This window comes from Coloeus monedula, assembly GCF_965178545.1.
Source record: "Coloeus monedula genome assembly, chromosome: 1".
In the NCBI taxonomy this organism is placed as follows: Eukaryota; Metazoa; Chordata; class Aves; order Passeriformes; family Corvidae; genus Coloeus; species Coloeus monedula.
Window position 1 is genome coordinate 3,523,801 of NC_138781.1, and position 18,255 is coordinate 3,542,055.

Here is an 18,255-nt window from a genome sequence, read left to right on the forward strand (position 1 = left end):
CACCCTTCAAAATTTTATACTACAGATGCCCTGTGAGGAAGGTGGGAAAATCAAAACTGCATTTGTTTCATGAAACAAAGTGTGGACTACAGAACACAGAAGTTTCAAGAGGGAAAATGGTTTTACATCTGGGATCTTTGGCTGTTGGGACTCCCCAGAAACACCGAAGCTCAAGCTGAGGTATCCTAAAGGCATTACTGAATCTGCCTGCAGCTGACAGCACAAACACATCCCCAAATACACAGGGATGACAGGGTTTGCCAGAGGCCATGTAACATCCCTGCAGCAGAGTCAGGAATGAGCATGGATCTGATGCTGCTGATGTCTCAGAGGCTGAATCTCTTTGGGAGATCAGATCTCACCAAGTTTTAATAAGTTTGTCTATGTGATATGAACTAAATTCATTTTATTCCACTGGAATAAATAAAATTAAAATAACTGGAACCCTGAGATGCTTTACTGCATATAATGGCTTTAAACTGATAGAAAGCAGGTTTAGATTGGGTACAATGAAGAAATTCTTCCCTGTGAGGGTGGGGAGGCCCTGGCACAGGGTGCCCAGAGAAGCTGTGGCTGCTCCTGGATCCCTGGAAGTGTCCCAGGCCAGGTTGGATGGGGCTTGGAGCAGCCTGGGACAGTGGAAGGTGTTCCCTGCCCATGGCAGGGGGGTGGAATGAGAGGATCTTTAATTTCCCTACCAACCCAAACCATTCTGTGATTCTATGACAGACAGTTTGGTTGAATGGGAAGCAAAGGAGGAGGCAGATCTTCATCCAGAGCCCATCTAAACCTTTCTGGTACTCCTTTATAACTTATATTCAAGTTGGTTTTCAAATCTAACTCCAGTGCTAACTCCCCAAGATCCCCATTTGCACAGCCAGCTTGGTATCTTCACCCTACACCCAGAACAACACTGAATTTTTGCTGGAAATTGATTTTGCACTCATTTTTCAGGACCCAGAGGAGTTTCCACACTGACTAGGAAGAAGGTGCTACAATAAACATCAGAAACTAAAAGTCCTTTATTGAACTCTCATGAAATATTCAGTCTCAGGAGAGAGGAGTAACTCTAGAAACACCATTTATCTGCCTTTTTTTCCCAAGGCATTTTTTCCATCCTTCAGTACAGTAACTTGCTCCAATTTTGGTAGAGTGTTGCTAAAACAGAATTAACCAGAATACGAATTGTGGCTTCAGTACCTCAGGATCCATCTCCACCTCATTCCAGCACACGCACTTTATTTTACCATGGAAACTGGCACCTATCACAGATAGGCACCAGTTGAATTTCAGAACTACACAACTCTTCTGTTTTCTTGTAGTTATGAAGAAGCAAACCACAGATCTAACCTGCCACTTGGGTGTAAATAAACCCTTGTGTAGAAATAAAGGTATAAATGTAAAGATACTGATACAGCTGCCTCTTACCAGAAAGAAAAATGAGCTATATCAGCACGAGGCACTGCTACACACCAACTGCACCCAGTACTAGGAACGTACTAATGGCATTATTTTGGTAACACAGAACCACAATCCTTACTGCAATTTTATGACACAATGAGGACTTGGTCTAGGCCAGGCTTCCCCTGAAAAGCCCAGATGGTCACCAACCTATTTAGTGCAAAATGAGGCTTGCTAACACCAGGTAAAGAGGTGAACATCTGTTCCTTGGATGATGTTTTGTAGTGGCACTGGAGTTCTGTCAGGGGAGAACAAGGCAGGACAGAGAAGGCTGTAAAAGTGAGAGAAATCTGGGTTCAGCATCTCCCATCAGATGCTTCCAAACAATTGCAGGATACAGAGTGGATCCAGAAGGAGACCTCAAGGGGACGTTGACGACTTCTCTGCTTCATCTGTAACCTTGATTTGGTGGTGGGAACCCAGCCTGCCCTCAGGAGCTTTATGCTAAAGGCAGTGACGAGGGATTTACGTCAGTGTTGTTTATATTGTAAGCAAAATATCTGAAGCACGAGGTGACTGAGGTGAAACTCTGCCAGCCTGTAACCTTGTCATTCTTCCTCATCTCAAACTGCCCCATTTCCTGCATTGGTGGGAATAGGAATGTGCTAATTCAGTCGTTTCCTCTTGGTCTTCCCAAATAAAGCACAGCTCACATCAGTCACAAGATGGGTTCCGTGCCGTTCCAGTCGATGACAGCTCCTTGCCACCTAGAAATGAAAGCAAGCCTTTGACAACCATCAGTTCATCACTGGAAAGGCAAACCCACAGCCCTCAACCACCCAAGGAACCTCAGAGAGATTGGGATGGGCTTGTTTGGGATAACTAACCACATCTCAATGGGAAACGGGGCAGAAGTGAGGGAGTTGTACCCCCTGATTTGAGGTGCCAAGGTTGGAGGTCCCTGTCCTGACCCTTCCTCCAGCCTCTCCTGGGCAACAGAAAGTCCTCAGCAGCAGCTGATTCACAACAAGAACCTTCACGTTGGACAGAATAATTAGGGAATGCCCAAGATGGGTACAAGAATTAACCCCAAATAACCAGAACACTCAGTGTCAGCTGTCAGGAGGTAATTTGCACCCTCCTGTTCAGCTCTGATTAGGAACCCTCTGACTCTGAGATCCTGTGCCTGGATCACTTCACTGAGCCCCTCTCTTTGCTCCTGACCTTGGCTCCTCCAAGCATTCCACTGCTCATTTGAATGGTGATGTTTCACTTTTCCTGTGCTGAGGTTTTGCTTTTCTCTGCCCTTATTCCTCCTTCAGAATGGCACTGAAGATGTACACTGGGAACAGTGTTTCCAGGCCAGTCTGGACCCTTCCATGTTCTTAATTCCTGGCTCTGCACTGGCTGCCACATCTCAGCTTCCCACCTCAGGAATGTGACTGAATGCAAAAGAGGCATCAACCCTGAATTTGCCACAAAATGTGTTTGCAAACCATGGCAAAAGACAAAGATCTGCCCCCAAACCTGGTGAAAGCAGGATGATGCTCTCCAGTCACGTCCCTGAAGTGAGTCAACTGACCCCTCATGGCATGAATTCACCCTTGGCTGTGGCTTTTCTCATTTGCAAGGTCATGGTCCACATTTTCTAGGAACTAAACTGTTGCATTCCCAGTGCTGAGTAGATCTATTCAAAATATCTATTCTGAAAATCTGTCTCAGAGTAGTAAGACATTGGTGAGGGGGTGGAGGGAACAGGGAGCTGCCAGTGCCACATTCTTTCTGTCACTGAGGACAGGATGTGTCAGCAAGGGTATGGCAGCTCAGTCCTTGTGCTGAGCAAGCCAATTAAGCGTAAAGCAAAACCAAAAGCTGAATTCATGCAGTCTTCAGGGCAGTGTCTCAAAGGAAGTGACCATCTGAGGGCTGTTGTGAAATTTTTCCCTTCTGTTTTTTACACTGCTGAGAAAATAAAAATCGAAAAAATTGCAGAGATTGTCTCCATCCCAGGAATACTTAGCAGGAATACACAGCAGAGATGCCTCACATCTTAAGTTAAAGTATGTTTCATGTGTGGATATTCAGTTTAGTCTGGCAATTGTCAGAGGTGAGAGCTGTCCCTGCCAGAGGTTAGGAATGTCACCCCTTAAAAAACCAAATGGAAAATAAAATTGCCACCTTCTGTCCCCATTGGATTTTTCAGGTAATGGCATCAAATCATCCCTTATCTTTGTCTCCAATCTTCCCAAGGCGCAATTTTCTGTCTCACCAGGGTGATTAAAGCTTTGAGAGGGATCCACAGAGGCCCCACAGAGGCCAAAAGACACCAGATGAAATCTGCTCTGAGCCTGCACTGTGCCCTGTGGAATTACCCACATTGCTGACACCACTTTTGTGGTTGGTAAGGATGTTGTTAATCACAGTGAGGAACTGGCCTTTTTTAAAACAGGCTTTCCACAAAGAGCTTCAACAGAACATAATTTTGAAGCAGGACTGAAGGTAACTTCAGAACAAGCCTCATCTCCTGGGTTTATTTTCAAACCATTTTTAGACTGCAAAGCAGCCTTTGGCTGTTTGCTTCTATGAGACAAAACTTTTTTCCCCTCTTGCATCTGCACAAGAAAATGTGTCAAAGAGTGAGGAATCTCACTCCAGGTGCTGAACAAGTCTTTTATTTACAAACAGATACAAAACCTCCTGGGCAGTGCAGGGGATCACTTCCCCAAACTATCCTGCCACAGTGTAATTCACAGTGAGGCATTTTCTAGCTGCTGATTCAATTATGATTTATCAGATTAGCAAAAGGAAAACTACATTTGACCCATCTGCTTCAAGCACAACCTCACCCAAGGGTCACAGAGTTAACGGGAACTGAAGAGGAACAGGCCAGGCCCTGAACAATGCTCAGCCTGGAATAGCACTCAGTGAGCATCTCCTGTGCTGATAATTTGGTTTTGTTTTGGAGCACATCAGTATCTCAGGGTGGAATGCCCAGGCTCTGCTCTTCTCTTATCCACTGAATTCCCTCTGGGTGTTTCACTTCACAGCCAACAGGTGAACTCATGTATCCCACAGCCCCACTACCACAGAGGGTTAACAAAACACACTGCTGAATTCAGGTTAAAATATCAGATCAGAGTTTGGTTCCCCTCAGGCAGAGCCAACAGGTATTATTTCCCCCAATGCTGAGGATCAGGACTGTGATATAAGAGTATTCCTCAGGGAAGAACAGGATAAGTTGTCTGCACGGCAGCTCCAAAACAACTCAGGGATGCACATTCCAGACATCCCTGGGCCAGAATCCGACTGCTGCCACAGATGTCTGGGGCTGAGAGCCACAAGAAAAGAACTTCTAACTTGTCCATTTTTTGGTTACAGTGATACCTGGTGGTGACTGGTCATTCCAGAGCCAGCTGAAGGGTTACCTGCTTTAAACTCAGAACTAAACTGCTCTGATGTTTTATACAATAGGGACTGAAAACATGAGCCTCCTCGTCTGGCAGAAGCAAAACCACCCTTCTCTTCTGATAATAATAACATTAACAGTATTATTTTGATATTATTATTATTATTATTACTATTATTATTATCTGAATGCCAAACCAGCCTACTACCTATGGAGTTTTCCCTTTAGGAGAAGGTAAGAGAACAAACATCAGGCAGATGTGAGGCACAGAACTTGGTGTGTTACAGGATGGTGGTGCTCAGATATTGGGATAAGCAATGGGCTTGTCATGGATTAAACCAGAACTGAGGCATGTGAACAGAAGGAAAAACCCCCAATTAACAATAAAACCAATTAATGATAGTTAATTGTCCTAGCTTGATTCTTCAGACTGTGAAATTCTCCACTCTGCCTGAGAAATTATCCTGCATTTTTTGATAAGAGAAGTCTGATACGGAGCTTCATCATGAATTCTTCATCAAAATAAGTAACAGCACTTTGCTTTATGAAAAATTAATTCAGGAGTATTTTCCATGGCTGTATGATAGAAAACATCCCTTTTTTTACCTGCCAAATTGTTAAAATTTTGGTTATTTGGGTTGGTTTTTACTTTTCCTTATATACTGTTCCACAGCTGGAAGAAAAAATTCTTAAAACAAAAAGGAAAAATTTAACATGAAAAACCTTTTGCAGCAAGGCCACGCTTAAATAAATACCCTCAAAGCAGAGGGAGAACACTGAAAACAAGGAGCCAGACTGCCCAGGGTAAATCAGACAGTGCTGAGAATGCTACAAACAAAATAAATTGACACTGGAATTTGCTGGTAACGTACTTCTCCAGCAGATTAAAGCAGGGAACTTAAAACAAACAAAAAGCAGCACTACCAACACTGTATAACTCTGACACAATGCCAGGAATGGAAGATATTCTAAGACTTTAAGTAGTTGCATGCATTATTCTCCCCATGGGGCTTTCTGAGGTTATACATTATTTATTTGAGTTTGCAATCATGCTTAAGTGTCACTGGAAATGAAGAATCAATAAAATCTGTATGTGCAGGAAGGCTGGACTGATGTCACTGCTGTCACCTTGCAGGATGCCTCTTCTAACTTTCAGTGACTTTCTGATCATTGGCAGCCACTGTCCTTATTTATTTGTTTTCTGCTGGGTTTTTTTTACAGAGCAAATTGTAGCAAGGACAGGAGAGGAACTGCAGGAGAAACCTGAAGCTGCCTGGCTCGCTGATAGAACAAATGTTATGGTCTCTGACAATGAGGCTTTCACTTCTTGCTCCAGAGATATTCAGATAGTAACTTCCAAAGCCAGGCTGGAATTCATATAAAGCTGAATTTTCTGCCCAGTTAAATTTCTCCATTTGGCTTCCTCCATGCCTCACTAACCTGAAAATGTTCCCATTAACTTCAGTATGACTTGGATGAATTGCTTACACAGGCCTCAAAGTGCCCACGAAAATCCCAAAATGACAGGAACTAACCTCGTATTTAAGGAGAGAATATGAGCTAAGAACTGTCATGAACGACTGCACAAAATGTGCTGTTTTGTGGTCCTGACAAAGCCTGTGCTGTCCACAGGCAGCTGGAGAAAACTGAGACTGTTCAATGGGGCTTCATGATATTGACAATAACACCCAGGTTGCCCCTTTTGTTCTTCAGAAAAGACTGATGAAAACGGAATAAATTTTCTCCTTTTCTCATTATACCTCTGCAACAGGCATCAAGCACTTTTGGGAATCTAAATTTAGATCTACTGCAGCCAAGCTGTGCTCTCTGACTGAATTTGGCTCAGTCAGTTCTTGGTGATGTAGTGAAGGTCCCTCTAAGAACGAACACCCTGGACAGTTCAATGTGAATTACAGTAACACATAATTAAATGTGTAATACTTACCACAGCCTGGCCCATTCAGATCCTTTCTGATTTTTAAGCAGTGATTTTTCAGCTTTACTTGCTGAAATACTCTTTCTGACTCTACAGCCTCACATGTGTGACTTGTATCAACAACTGAATATATCTGTATGAAAAACTGTAATTTCACTTACTTTGTCCTAATACAGTGCTCAAGTGGAGGAGTAAGATCATTTTCTTTATTTTCAGGGCACACCTGAGTTGTATCTGCAGAGAGATAATAGACATTGTTAGTGGCTGGGGAAATTTCTACTCATGCAGAACCCCACAGAAAAGACCTCTCAGATGATTTGAGCCCCACTGCTGCCACATCCACCACTGATCACCACGCCTGAGCCAGGTTGGATGACTCACAGAGATGGTTTCAAGGAAAACCACAGATCAGAAAATGAAATACTGTGCTGCAGGGCTGTCACGAGGCTTTTATTTTGCAACTGATGTTGTAATTACTCAGTAACTTTTGTTACTCAAATGCTAAGGACAGTGGTAGTGCTACACTTGAATAGGAAACCACAAGTCCAGTTTGAACTGGATTAGGACTCTTTCACCCTGGAGAAGAAGATTGCCCCTTGACTGTTCAGCAAGCAATGCACAGACAGGAGAAGATGATGCTGTGTGGGATATCAGAGAGCCTCCCCAGGCTGTGAGCATTCCTTTGGGACCGAGAGGCAATTGCAGTGTTCGGGGAAAACAGAGAGGTCACTGTCTCAGACATGGCATCTGTCAACAGTGAAAGTAGAGCTGAGCTTCCCAGGGACAAAACATCCTGCCACCAGCTTGGATGTCAGTCTGCTCAGCTGTTTCCTGTTTTGGAGTCAAACATTTAAACTGCAGCAGACCAGGGCTTTTTTCTTTCTTTCTTCTTTTCTGTCTGTTACCCAGCCAATGGACTGTGAGCAGCGCACGTTGCCAAAGCAGGGTGTAGGATTTGGGTCTGCTTCAGTGAGACCGATGTAGACAGGATGGGAGGGGATTGTTCTGACATTCACAACTGCCAGTCTCAGATCTATCTGGCTCTCTTGTGTCACAGAAAGGACCTGGCTCTCCCTTGTGTGTTGATCTGCTGGGTACAAACGCATGCAGAGAACTCTGGCTGACTGCAAGGGCTGGAGTAGAGGGAAATGGACAATATTTAAAAGTACATCAAGTACTGGTGTTTTTCCTCTAGATCCTCAGGAACTTAAGAGACACACAGGAATCTTTTAAGTTTAAAAGAACCTTTTTTTTTCATAATATTGAAGAGTTTCTAACACAAAATTTCACAATAATAGAAGTTGGAACCTCTAAGATCATCAAGTCCAAGCATCAACCCAGCAGCACCACCATGTTCACCACGTAACCCATGACTCCAAGTGTGGAAATACTGTAACACTCAAGTGCCACATGTACACGTTTTTTGAAAACTTCCAGGGATGGTGACTCCACCACTTCCCTGGGCAGCCTATTCCAAGGCCTGACAACCCCTTCTGTGAAGAAATTTTTCTCTAAACCTCTCCTGGTGCAACTTAGGCCACTGTCCTGACCATAGCGCTGGTAAGAGGACAGGCACAATGGCGTGACTGCCCTTCCATTGCCAACTTTGATGAATTTTGTCATTTTTAGACTTGAATTCTTCCAACAAAAGGTTTGAATGGAACGTTTCCATAACAAAGAAATATGAAAAAAAGTATCATAATGGTGTATCTTACAGTAACAGGCAAGGAGTATGTATATTCAACTTCTAGGTAGTGAGAAACTGAGCACCAGCACTGTTACAGCTCTTCTCTGCCTATCCAAAACTTCTAATAAATGCAAAGATTTATTATTATTTTCCTCTCTTTATGATGGTATGTTGATGTCATTAACCTGCTTTATGAAGGAACTTTATATTTCTTGTCTCCATTTTGGCAAATGGTTAAATATTAAAAGCAGGGCAAATTCTCAATATGAAGTAGCAATTGCTGCTACTCCCAAAATATAATTCTACTCTTCTGTCTTTTTTGCCTTTCTTGCCCAGCACAATTTCTTCACTATTTCCTGAAATGTGACCTTGATGGTAATTTTACCTAATTATAACCAGGATTCCCATTTCAAGGAATTCACCTTCTTGCTCAGGTAAAGCAACCAGCTTTGCTAATCAGCAGCAGGGAGACGTGGCTGGGGCAGTGCCCAACTCCTTGTGCTGCATCTCCAGGTAATGCTGCCTAAACATCACCCCTGCTTGGGATTTCCACAAGGAAAATACCAGCAATATTCAGCATTCTGGTATTTCCATCTGCTCCTGTGCTCTGGGTTTAGATGTTTGACCAGTGTTACCTTCTGGATGTAAAATAATTAGAGTTTTCTCCAGACCTACCAAGGGATTACTGCACAGCCAGAGCCAGGACAGCGTTTTTGTGGAATGATGAAAATATTTGCATTTTTACTGCCTTTTGCAGAATTTCACAGATAACAAAGGATTTACTGGGACAAACCCTGGAAGGGGCTATGGCCACAACAAAGAGATATCTACAACTCCATGCACGTTTAGGCTTTGGAGAGAAACACACAGGAATGCCACGGCAGGCTGGACAGCAAAGGGAAAAATTTATACGTGCTCTGGGGAATTTCTCATCCAGGGATCTTAGAGGGCTTGGCAGCTCTAGATTTTGGAAACATTCCTGGTGATGGAAAGACAGATTAGGATACCTGTTTTGGACCAGATGTTATGTGGTAGAACACAATAGAAAAAATGTGCCTCTAGTCCTGTGCTGAGCTTCATCACCCGTGTCAATTTTATCTGGGATGTGGGAACCAGCTGGCAACCAAAGTCCTGGGAAAACTGATCATTTTTTGAGCATGTGACCCCTACAGCAGAATGACAGGGGTTTTCCTTAAAGTAAGAGGATAAGTAACAGGCAGAAAGATGACTGAACTCACTACCACATCTCGTGAGGTTCTCAAGCCCCCAGCACTCCCAGCACATGAACAGCTTTGCCCCAGGGACTCAGGCAGAACATACAACACCCATCCTGCCCAAAAACCTGGATGTCGGTGCAAATAAGGAATAGAGACAACTTATTTCTAAAGAGCAGACTACAACAGAGTGGCTCCTTAAGATTGAGAAGGAATGTGGTTATCAAAGAATCACAGATGAGATTGTATAAAAATACCAAAGGAAAGAAAACAAAAGGTAGGTAGGGTATTATTAGCAAACAGGGATTTAGTGGTGGAGAACATACTGAAGTAGGTGCTTTCTAAGGATCAGAACACTCATCCAAATGCCCTCCAGTTGGAGAAATACGTAGTTACTGTAAAAGCAGCTGTGTAATTTGGCATGGTTCCCTGAAAGGAGTGTAACAAGCTGGAAGACCTTTTGCAGGCTTGTGCTTCCAGACAGGTAAGAGACAAAACTCTTTTAGCAGATTACTGGCATCTTCTTGCCTTGGAGGCAAGGATTTTCATGTTTCCTCATCCTGTGTGCTCATTTTCCTACAGGCATTTAGGGTGAGGAATGGGAGGCCTGCACTTTCTGCCTGTAGAAACGATGTGAGATGATGTGAAGGAGAATGGGAGTAGTAAAATACATTTTATGGTCCTGGGAGTATGAGTAAGGCAGAGATCACAACCTGTTCCTTGGGAAACAGTGCCACTGAAAGATTTGCAGGTGTGTATCAAGTGACACACGATCACTTTTAACCCTTTCAAGAGCTTATCCTCAAAATCTCCTTGCGAAATATGATTAACCACCACAACCAATTACACAAATTAGGGAAATTAACATTCACTGCCTGCAACCATCACTTTTTCTATTATTGGATCCTTCTTTCTGCCCCCAAGGTGAAATGCAGAGTCAGGGAGCTACACATACCCACTGTCAACCGTATCTCCTCATCCTGGTTGGCCAAGCCATCGTAGTAATAGAGATCAAACCTCCGTCCCGTTTTCCAGTCACTGAGCAAATCCTTTTCCAAACAAAACAGCACACTGAAGTGGCTTTCACTGCAAACCAGCCAAATTGGGTACTTGGGGGTCTTCAAGTAACAACCGACCTAGAAGAAAAATAGAAAATACTAGGGTATCACAGGGGTTGGGGAGAGAAAAATTCATTGTGGAAAACATAGAATTTGTAAGATCATTTGTTTATTGTAGTCTACAAACACTAATGAAGGCTCATTATAGACTGTTGATGAAGCAGACCAGAATAGCTCTGGTAAATCAGGGAGCATATAAAGCAAGTATTAGGCCTTGAGTTATGGCAGGTAATGAAATGCAGCTGTCGTGCTCTTACAGCTGTAGGATCAGATCCCAGATGAGCTGAACCAAAAGGAAGCCTGTCCTCTGCAACAGCTGTAAAACCACAGTGATTTTAGGTCAGGAATAGGACACTGGATCAATGGGAGGCTGTGCTGTCATTCAACAATAACTGGAAACCAGGTAAGAGACTTACAGGATCTCAGGTGCCATGAGACATCCCTGCCTGGGCAACTCAAATGAGCCCAAAATCTCTTCCTGGATAAAAAATGTAACACGTTCCCTTCACTTTATCATCTTCTAGTTCACAGTCCAAACGTGTATTTTAAGCTATAGAAGAATGCAATACAGAATTTGTTTTGCTTCGTTATTCTTAAAAATGAAATAGGCTCAGGTGAAAAAAAAACTTTAACAAAAGCCTTTTCTAAACCTTTGTCCTTCTTTTGAAAGTGTATCTATAAATAACCTGAATATTCTGTAAGAAAGTGCATAAAAACAACTTCCATAGTCATTCATAGATGCTTTAAACTAGAATACTCCAGAGATTTAATCGATAAGGGATGGAGGAAGGGGGTACCAACAGCACTGCAGCTGGGCTTCATACCTTGGAGAGATTGCTTAGGGAAACTGAAATCTGAAATTAAACATTTTGCTTTCAGCCATTTTGCTCTCAGGACTTTTTTCACTGAAAAACCCCTAGTGGAAAGTGAGTGCCTTTTAACAGAAAAATTCTTACACATGATTTCTCGATAGAGATTTGTGCATGCAGCCCTCAGGTCTTCACCATAGGCACAGGGGCAAATGGCAAATGCCAGAAGGAAGAAGCCAACATTAATTCTGTTGCAATCAAAACTCTAACCAGCACCCTAAGTGATAAGGAGTTCACCCTAAGTGATAAGGAGTTTGTGTTTTCATCTTGATTGAGGTTTAGACTTTATATCTAAAGTGTTATGAGTGTAAATTCAGCTGCCTTCCCCAATGAGAATTTCTTCTGATGTTAGATAACAAGTCTCCAGCTAATTAAGTAACTGTTCCCTGACTCATTACTTTGCTAATATCTATTTAAAACAGCCTTTTATACAACAGTTTTGCTTTTTAAGTAAATTCTTGGCTCAGAAGTAAAGAATTTTTTTTTACAAGCTTCCAATAATACTCGTAAGAAGAGTTATCAAAAAAGAAAATACAGAGTTTCAACAAAAGATGGCAAATTAGAGGGACACAGATGAAAAGATTCAGTCTCACAAACATGCATATTTTAATATGCAGATAAGTCAAAGCCAAAAAGAACAACCAGTCTCCTCCTAAAAATGTGTTCTTCCTACGTTTGTCTGCAAAAGCAACTTCCCAGCTTCATCAAACAACATTTGACAAAGATTAGAGAGATACAGAACTTTCAAAGCCACGTCCACTCCAGCTGTCTCACATGAACCATCCCCCCCCCCGAAGCCAGGATAAACTGTTCAGATGATTGAGGGCTGTAGGAACATTCTCAAAAATGTGTAGTTTTCAATTACAATCTTTGCAGAAAGCAGCGAGGGCATGAACTCTGAGACAACAAGGAGAGTCTAAAAATATTGTAGCTCAAATCCTCCTCTCCCTAGGAAGGGAAAATTCTTTGTTTTGGTTACATCAATTTAACCAGCTGAGGATTAGCTGCTGCCTTTGACATCGAGATGCAAAACATATTTTGTAGAAAATACAACATGGAACCATGCTGCTGACAAAGTAAGGACCATCCTCACTGTGAGGATTCCTTTGGCTGCTTCTTCAAGCATCAGCTCTTGAGTGGAGTAGAGTCACTGAGTCATTCAGGCTGGAAAAGACCTCCAGGACCATTGAGTCCAACCTCTGACTGAGCACCACCTTGACAACCAGAGCACTGAGTGCCACATCCAGTGGTTTCTTGAATACTCCCCGGAATGGGGACTCCACCACCTCCCTGGGCAGCCCACTCCAACATCTGATCACATTTTCAGTGAAGAAATTCTTGCTGATGTCTGACCTGAACCTCCCCTGGTGCAGCTTGAGGCCGTTTCCTCTTGTCCTGCCCCTTGTTGCCAGGGAGAAGAAGCCGACCCTCACCTCACTACACCCTCCTGTCAGGGAGTTCTAGAGAGCAGTAAGGTCATCCCTGAGCCTCCTTTTCTCCAGGCTAAACATCCCCAGCTCCCTCAGCAGCTCTCACAGGACTCACTCTCCAGACTCTTCCCCACACACAGAATTGTGCCCTATTTTACTGGTGAGACCTGAGTGCTTCCTCAGCTGCCTGACCAGCCTGGCTGGTGGTAGTGATCCTGGAATAAAACCTGGAATCAAACCTGGAATAAAACCTGGAAGCAGGACAAGAACAGGCAGGAACACCCAGTGTTCTGACTCCTCAGCAAACTGCTCAAACTCAGCAGTGTCTGTGTGATCCAGCAAGAACCTGACAGAGATCGGGGCTGACAGAAACCCCTTCTTTGCAGTGTGTTCCCTACGACTGTAAGGCTGAATTCCAAAGGCAAATCAGGGATATGCGACTTGCATCCTTTTAATTAAATACTATTTTTGATAAGGGCTCAATGGCTGTATTTTTATCACTATTCAAGTATTGGTTTTCAAGCAGGCTCATTAATCGCCTTCAGGTGGAAGGAGAGTAAGGGGGAAATGAATGAGGTGTCCTTTTGTGCTGCATGTTTCCAGTTCCTATGGAGACTTCCCTAACCCTGATCCTCTCCCTTACAAAGCCCTCAAGAATGCTCTTAAGTTTCAGGGACACCGTTCTGATCTTTGGGAAACATCAAGTTTTCAAAAGCAAGCCCCTTCAAAGGGCTCATTCCCCATCTGACCTCTGACTTTGGCTTGTATTCACACGATGGTGAAACTCAACCTACAGACAAATATTTATTGCTGGAAAATTATTCCAATAGATCTGCCAGAGTGAGTGGACGGTACCTCACCATTTGGCTTTAATTTGTCCCTTGAACAAGGCCATCTTCTGCCATGTGCATTCCAAAAGGAACAAGAGAATGTGGGATCAAAACCAAGCAGGATAACTGGATATGGCCAATCTGATGGCATTTTTCTCCAGGAGTTTTATCACTTCATGTAATTTCACCTCCTTGCTTGTGGGATTTTACTATTCATTTTCGAGTTATAATCAATCATTCCTTGCTTTATGTGTCTTTCCTTGAATACAGCTGCTCGAGATGTTTATTTGAGAAGTAATCACAGTGTGTAATGGTTCCACAAAGGGCTGGGTTCTGTCAAACTGAGGAATTTCTGGTAGTACTGAATCCAGTAGGATTGACAGACAAAAGGATAATTACACAAAGCTTTCAGAGTTACAGGCAGCAGCCTATTGTTTGTCCTGTCAGTGTTTTATTCCCCACAGCTGCAATGACCTTCACTGAATGAATATTAAACAATGTTCCAGGGGTGTTAAGAGTGAAGTGTCAGTGGTGTAAAAACCTCTTCAACAGCCCTTGGGGGAGCAGGAACCCCATTGACCCAGGTCACCCATTCCACCAGCCCCACTGAAACACCAGGTCAGCCCCATCACTACTGTATTTGCAAATAATCAGGGGACACTGTGAGGGCAAAGTTATTGCCATTGCTGAGTATTTGATCTCAATCAGCTTGAGAAAAATAAAATTAAGGCTTATGAGATCTGCCATTCAGAGTATGCACTATGCCAGGTGAGACAGAAATTGAGGAGGTTTTAGCCATATATTTATAAAATAATAGCAAACACTACTGCTACACTGGAGCCCTTGGTAATTTCTCTGCAGCTTTGGATCCTTTTTTTTTTTTTAATAGAAAAGGAAATCTTTCTGATCATGAATTGGGAGGGGGGTGGGGAAAGGACACAACTGAAGAAGAACAGAAAGAGATGTGTTAAATCCTAGGACTCCCAAAGAAGAGACTCCTGGAAAGCACTGACTTCTGATTAAAGTTCCCTTATGCTGCCATGGTGTAAAAATCAGCAGATGTGGCACAGAAAACAGACCTCAGGGTGCCAGGCAGCTTCTAGAGCTTTTCTTTATCCCTGTCCCACTCTGCTGCTCTTCTGGAATGTCCCACCAAGTGAAGAAATTTTGAGGATGATTCAGACCCTCACTCAGATGTCAGCATTTTGCCATTCCCTCAGAGTTTATAGCCCACTTCAGGGAGTTATATCACTGCAATGACGAGGACAGGGCAGGATTCATCCCACTGACCTCTTCTGTATTTATTTCTAGGCCCTCTAATGCAGGTTGGCCTTTAGGCTTTGGCTATAAAATCAAATAAGGAAGAGATGGGTATTGTCAGAAATTTAGACCCCTCCCATTCACTAGTGATGCAGGGAGTTGGCTGGACTCTTACCTGAAGGATTTTCAGCCTAAAAAGCACCTAAAGTGAGATGGGATAAGTCCAGATCCAAATGCAGGTGTTTATAATCCAGAGAGACAGGTGGGCAGTATCTGACATCATTTTTTTGCTTTATCTGTTTGCAAAGCATGCAGAGCTCTTCTAAACATGTGGGCTTTGTTTCTCCTATTGTCTTAAAACAAAAACTCTTGTCATTCTGTTTCATTTGGAAGGATGTTGACAGGGAAGCAATGCCAATACCCCAGCAACAGTGAGTGGCCCTTGGGAAAAATAACTGGCCATAACTCAGAGGACAATAGGACTTCATTAAAGAAAATTTCAGTTCCAGGCTAGAAAGGGGGATGTAAAAACAAGGAATGAAGAACAGACTTTCTCAAAGGCCAATGCTTTGTCAGCCTTGTTTCAGTCACATTTGAATGTACTTCATGTTTTTGCCCACAGTGATGCTCACAAAAGTCTTACATAAATAGCAGCTTCCTTTGCTGTATCTACAGGGCACAATATTTACCCCCCATTCCCAAAAAATAAATGGAAAATTGAAGCCAAGCATCAGTTTCCAGTTTGCCCTTGCATGTTTTTGTGGCTGGTTTCTCAAAAGAGGTGGTTAAATCCTTCTTTCTCAACTTTCCCCTCCACAACCCCACCAATAGCCTGGCTTGAATCCAGCCCATCTGATGGGGACAAGAGATTGTTTGGGAGACACATCTCCCTGGGAAGATGGCTACAGGAGGGACATTCCACAGGGCAAAAAAAAACCAAACCAGGTGAGGTGCCAGGAGACAGAGCATGTGTGCTGAATTTCATAATTCAAGCAGGCCTTGTCAGAGCACAGAGTGGTTTCTTCAAAAGGACCAAAGATAATATTTCCCATCTGTGGAATTTTAATGAATAAATTCTGTTTATTTCTGTTACTTTACTCTCTCATTTTGAAAAGAGACAGGGAAAATGTGTGTAGCTTCTTTGTCAATGCCCTCTCTGTTTTCAGAGAAGCAAAAACTAAAAAGCACCAGTCCCTTGAAGTGCTGGGCAGGGATTGGGACATGTCAGGAGTTAGAGTAGGGTGAATTTGGGAGGTCAGACAACAGGAGGTTTAGCTGCCAGGACAGCTTAAAGCAGGAGAGAATTGGTGAAAACAAAGACAAATCAGAGAGAAGGTTCAAAAGAGACAAATAACCTTGAATATTTCCATTATTTCACATACAACAGCACACACCTAAAGTGGTTTCAAAAAACATTTCTGCAGGATGGTGAAATTCATCAGCCAGCACCACACTGCCTTTAAAATGAAAGATTCAGACCTGTACTCATCCCAGTTCATCCAGGAGCTTACTGGCTGATTTACTGGGATAAGCACTTGGACTTTTATTCACCTGTTACCCCTCTCTGCAAAGTGGAAATGCCCCTCTTGCAAAGCACAGATCTGCTAACAGGAAATGGCATATAAATGCTATGCATTACTGTTATTATGATCATTATTCAAGTTAATTGTGGTGTTTATTAACTGGTTATTAATATTATTAAAGAATTAGCAAGTTATTAATGATAATGATAATAACAGTATCTGTTAAATTTATTACCTGAGAATGCAGATTATTTTTCCCCTTTTCACTGTTATTAAATGACCTGGCATAAACACGAGGAGCCTCTGTTTCCATCCCTTTCTACTTTTAATGTCACAAGACATTTTGAAAGAAAGAATTTCATCATTCTAAGTCTTTTCACCTGCAATTTTAATGTGGCATTTAGGCCAAAGGCTCTGACCCAAATGCAGGGATTTTCTCACCCAGGAGTGCTAAAATTGGTCCTGCCCACTCCTGTGCCTCATCCCCTTCTCTGAGGTCTTGTCCCTGCTGAGAAACCACTCAGCTTCCCTGAGACTGAACTGCTGCATCCTGCAGGTCAGCAGACAGAGGAAACCCCAACCAATTTCATGTGGAAATGTTTCTATTGCATGAAGTGCTCTAAATAAATCCCAGGAAACCTAAAATCTTGATTTGGACTTCTAAATTAAATGTGTAAGACCACACGGAATTGATATTACTTAAATATGGGCTTAGCACAAAGAAAAGAAACCCAAAGATGTGTAACTTGCCGACTGAAAAGTAGGAGAATTGGACTTTTAGCTTTTTTTTTTCCCATTACAGTACGGACTCTCACTGTGAAACTAAACATTTGCACATGAAACAGATGGAATGGATCCATCTGTCATTGTGAAACAATTTGCAGCAAGTAATTACACTGCAAAAACTCCACGGAGCTCGGTGATATGTCAGGACTGAGAGTGATGGTTAAACATTAACAACTCCAGACAAATTACTTGGGGCACACGTTTTTCTCATCAGCAAAGACAACACACGATCCACTGGAAGAGATGAATGGGTGGGGAACAGAGGGATTCTCCAGGCAGTCGCTGGAGAAGAAGGAAGGATCATTTTGTTTTGATTTGCCACTGCTGCAGTTTGACAGGAGGATTGATTCACGTGCCCTCACAATATCTGCAACTCAGCAGCTACGCCAAGGGAACTGTGGATTACACACAGAATGCTCCACATGTCAGAAAAATGAGATAAAATGGTAGAGAAGTCTTCCTCCATGTGCATTTGGTGCATCTGGCCTGGAATCTTGAATAGCCCGTCCTAAATGTGTCGGTCAGTTGGAACAAGTCTAGAGCAGGGCAATAAAAACAAGCTTTGGACAGGATGTGCTGATGAAAAAGGGAGGAACTGTTACATCAGCTGCAAATGCCCAGCGGATGGGGATGAATTGTTTAGGGGGCAGGTTGGATTAGGAGTAAAATTATAATCAGAGGAAACTAAGTAAACGAAGAGTCTGATTTATTAATAGTATTTCCAAACACAGGCTGTGTAGTAGATATCAAAATCTCCAAATTCACAAGGACCTGCAAATCTTTATTTGCATTTAT

The 18,255-nt window shown here is 42.7% G+C and overlaps 1 protein-coding gene across 1 annotated transcript in view; it reads right to left on the reverse strand.

Annotated features, from left to right (window-relative positions):
• Nucleotides 1-2,119: 2,119 nt before the first annotated feature.
• Nucleotides 2,120-18,255, reverse strand: part of MINDY4 (MINDY lysine 48 deubiquitinase 4) — a gene marked incomplete at both ends in the record, with an annotated part of 63,623 nt that continues 47,487 nt past the window's right edge. Inside the window, 3 exons of the mRNA XM_082296189.1 lie at nucleotides 2,120-2,168; nucleotides 6,905-6,977; nucleotides 10,600-10,780. Of these exons, the coding sequence (XP_082152315.1) occupies nucleotides 2,120-2,168; nucleotides 6,905-6,977; nucleotides 10,600-10,780 (303 nt within the window). The remainder of the gene's footprint in view (nucleotides 2,169-6,904; nucleotides 6,978-10,599; nucleotides 10,781-18,255) is intronic.